Source organism: Gekko japonicus, unplaced genomic scaffold (genome assembly GCF_001447785.1).
Source record: "Gekko japonicus isolate JY-2015 unplaced genomic scaffold, Gekko_japonicus_V1.1 scaffold1526, whole genome shotgun sequence".
NCBI classification, from domain to species: domain Eukaryota; kingdom Metazoa; phylum Chordata; class Lepidosauria; order Squamata; family Gekkonidae; genus Gekko; species Gekko japonicus.
The window spans coordinates 302,263-306,121 of record NW_015171549.1 but is presented as its reverse complement, the minus strand read 5'-3'; the positions used below and the strand labels follow the sequence as shown (position 1 = coordinate 306,121).

The window sequence follows — 3,859 nt, the reverse complement described above, 5'->3', positions numbered from 1 at the left end:
GCTCCCCGGTGACAGGCGTGGGAAATATATCTCTCTCTCTCTCTCTCTCTCTCTCTCTCTCTCTCTCTCTGCCAAAAAACAAATGGTGCATCCATGGCTGGTCAGAACCAACAACTTCTTTGGACAAAATTGGCCCTCTGTTGACTGTGGCCCAAATCTGTCACTTCCGTCAGTGCATTCAAGCTCCTCAAAGGAAGCAATCTTTATATTAATTCTGAATGTGGTCCCAGGGTGACGTTTTTTTTTTTAAAACCCCACACAATGGAGCCATAAACAGGTGGAGATATGTAGAATTCTATAAGCCCAGTTCTATAAGAACCTCAATGTCCACAGAAAAATCAGAAAAGATTTTTAAAGTTAAAAAACAACAACAACAAATAAACCAACCAGAGGCTTGCATCGACATCGCAACTGGAACAAAAATATGTGGATAGAGATGTTGTGCAGATCATGGTTGGCATTATAACCAGGCGTTTTTAAAGCAGCTAAGATCAGTCCAGGGGTGAGGGAGAAAGACAGAGTGGCAGCAGGAGAGCATCAGCGAGAGGAGGCCGTGATGGCGGCAGGGTGGAGAAAGGAGGAGGAGGAGGAGGAGAGGGTGGCGGCAGGCAGAGCGAGGTTGGTGAAAGCGGAGGGGTGGGTGGTGATGGTGGTGCAGGGGCAGAGAGAGAGAGAGAGAGAGAGAGAGAGCGTGGCGGGGGTGAGGCTGGATTTTCCCACAATTCCATGCAGGTGTGCCCTTTGCAGCCACCCTCCAGGGCTAGAGAGCAGCAGGTGCTGGGACTGCCCAGCCGGTGCTCTTGAACTGCCGAGGAGGGGACGGTTGCAAAGCCTCCCAGAGTACGATTGCATCAGCTGAGACAATATTGAGCAGCCTGCCCACGGACAGCCTTATCTGGGATTAGGGCACCTCAACAGCAAAACCCGCTCTGTTGACAGAGGCAGCAGTTCCCGCGGCCCACACCCGTTACCTCCAAGGGTCATCCCCGCTTCATAGCATTTTCGGAGGCGGCAGGAAGGGCAGTTTTTCCTTCTGAACTTATCAATGGTGCAGTCATTCCGGCTGGCGCAGAGGTATTTCTGTTTACCTTAACAAAAGAGAGAGAGAGGAAAGAATGAGTAGATAACAATGGTCCTTGTGTTGCTAGAACTGCCCTGAGTCAAGAAGAAAGACAGGGTATAAATATTTGAATAAATATAAGAACCTAAGAACATAAGAGAAGTCAATGTTGGATCAGACCAATGGCCCATACCAGGTGCCATCAGGAGGTCCAGCAGTGGGGCCAGGACACAAGGAGCCCCCCCACCATTGACCACCCCCCCCCCCAAGCACCAAGAATACAGAGCATCACTTGCCCCGGAGTCCCTATCTATACCTTGTGGCTAATAGCCACCGATGGACCTCTGCTCCATATGCTTACTAATTCCCTCTTGAAGCTGTCCATGCTTGTAGCTGTCCATGCCACCTCCTGTGGCAGTGAATTCCATGTGTTAATCACTCTTTGGGTGAAGAAGTACTTCCTTTTATCTGTTCTAACCCGACCGCTCAGCAATTTCATGGAGTGCCCATGAGTTTTTGTATTGTGAGCATCTTGTAAACCTCGATCATGTCACTCCTCAGCCGTCGTTTCTCCAAGCTAAAGAGCCGCAAGCACTTTAACCTTTCTTCATAGGGAAAGTGTTCCAACCCTTTTATCATTCTACTTGCCCTTTTCTGCACTTTTTACAAAGCTATAATATCCTTTTTAAGGTGTGGTGAACAAAACTGTACACAGTATTCCAAATGAGGTTGCATATAAGCTGCAGAAACATTCCTATTTATACAGCAAAGGTCATATGCGTTTTGAGATAATACAAATATTTCACCAGGGTAACCCAGATGCTGTGTTTAAAGCAAAATCCTTTGATCTATAAGATTATCCAGAGGAAGCAAATGTGTGTCTACCTATTCTGCATTTCCCTATTTCTGATGATGATGATGATGACGATGGGGGCAGGGCAAAGATGGAGAGTGGTCCCCACCACGTGGACATCCAGGCGATGACCGCTAAGACTCCCAGGGTGCAGGTGACTGCAATGGCATGTTTTATCATTATGGGATACAGAATCCTGCTTAATTGCTGTGCAACCCCTCCTGGGCCAGACTCCAGAAGAGACTCCTCAGAGGATGACCAGGAAGAGGCCGGGAACACCCGGGGCTAGAAACTGGAGACCTCCCTGGACCCTGAGCCTTCGTCTGAAAGAGCTGCCCCTGAAGGCTGAGGTCCAGGTGCTGCCGCCAGTGCAAGGGACTCTCATACGATGCCCTGCATGGTCTTGGACCCTGGCAGCTGCGAGGCCACTTCCCTTCCGGTCTTTGGCCACTACCGCTTGGCTCACCTGTTCAGGCCTTTTGCAGCGCCACCCTGCACACAGGCCCGGTCAACAACAGCCTGCCTATATGTCCTTTCCCTGTTGTGGGGAGTTCCACAAACTTTGCAAAAATGCAGTTGTTCAGGATTGCTTTATGGGAAGGTGATAAGGCTACTATCACAGGCTGGATAGGCTGGGGGCTGGGCCTGGAAAGCCAAGGAGCCCAAAGTCCTCATTTTCAAGCCTGCCACACGCAACAGTGATGGCAGCAAACAAGAGTACTTTTCTGGCACTTGCACTGTGCCCACCGAGACCCATGCTGCCCTGCCGTTTAGAGTGGCTCAGGGCCTTTCACCTTCAGGTCCCCAACAGGACTTTGAGCCCTGAATGGCGTGGCATGACAATATTGCAAGAAGCTTGGCTGATGAAGTCAGCAGTATTAAATATAGTTGCCGAAGAGGTTTCTGGGGTTTAACCTTTTCCCTTCACAGCTATTACCAACTGCCAGTGGAGGCGTAGGTCATTGGCTGGAATGGACAAAACATGCCTCCTAACAGGAGGGAGCTGTAAAGGAGGCTCTTATTGATCATCTGTTTAAAAGAACATCTCAAGACCTTTCCAGAATTTGAATATTTCCACTAGGGTTGCCAGGTCTGGGTTGAAAAATACCTGGAGACTTTAGGGATGGAGCCAGGAGAGGGCGGGGTTTGGGGAGGGGCCTCAGCACGGTCCAATGCCAGAGAGAGTCCACCCTCCAAAGCAGCCATTTTCTCCAGGGGATCAGCTGTGAAAGCGGGAGATCCCCAGACCCCTCCTGGAGGCTGGCAACCCTAATTTCCACTCCCCTGGCCTGGATCGCCCAGGCTAGCCTGATCTCGTCAGATCGCAGAAGCTGAGCAACACCCGCCCCCTCTCTTTTTGAAGAAGAAGAAGAGAAGAGATTGGATTTATACTGTTAGATCGCACTAACAAAGACCCGTAGAGTGATTTCAGCTAGTGATTCAGCTTTATTCGAACAAGCACACAAACGCATTTAGGAATCAGAACAACCTAACATTGGAGCTGGGCTCCTTTTAAACATACCGGGCTAATATAGCCACGCCTACTATTTACATAACAACCAATCAGATTGCATAGATAAAGGCGAATCAGTGTCCTTCCCGCTCAGGGAACAGCTCTTCTGTGATTGGTCGCTGTTTTGAAGCGACCAATAGAATGTTCGCACTGACGGAGCCTTGGCCGGCTCGAAGCTCAACATGGGAAGTATATTGAGCGATTCATGTTATGCTGTTAATACATAACAATTCCTCCCCTCTAAGTTAAGGCAATACATTCACAACGGTATATACATGCATCATTGTATTTTCAGGCAGTTTCAAACAGGTTGCCACACTCATAGTCAGCTAAGTATGCTGGAGGTCTGTGCGCACGCTGTGACCTTCTCAGCGTGACAGGTCCATTTGGCGGAGCTTCTAACTGGGGCTCCACAGACCCTGAGTCAGGCGCT

General features: G+C 49.5%; 1 protein-coding gene across 1 annotated transcript in view; it reads right to left on the bottom strand.

Moving 5' to 3' along the window:
- The window catches only part of AR (androgen receptor), a 164,589-nt gene that overhangs the window by 76,963 nt on the left and 83,767 nt on the right, over window positions 1-3,859 (bottom strand). The window contains exon 3 of the mRNA XM_015419688.1: window positions 972-1,088. Coding sequence (XP_015275174.1) covers window positions 972-1,088 — 117 coding nt within the window. The remainder of the gene's footprint in view (window positions 1-971; window positions 1,089-3,859) is intronic.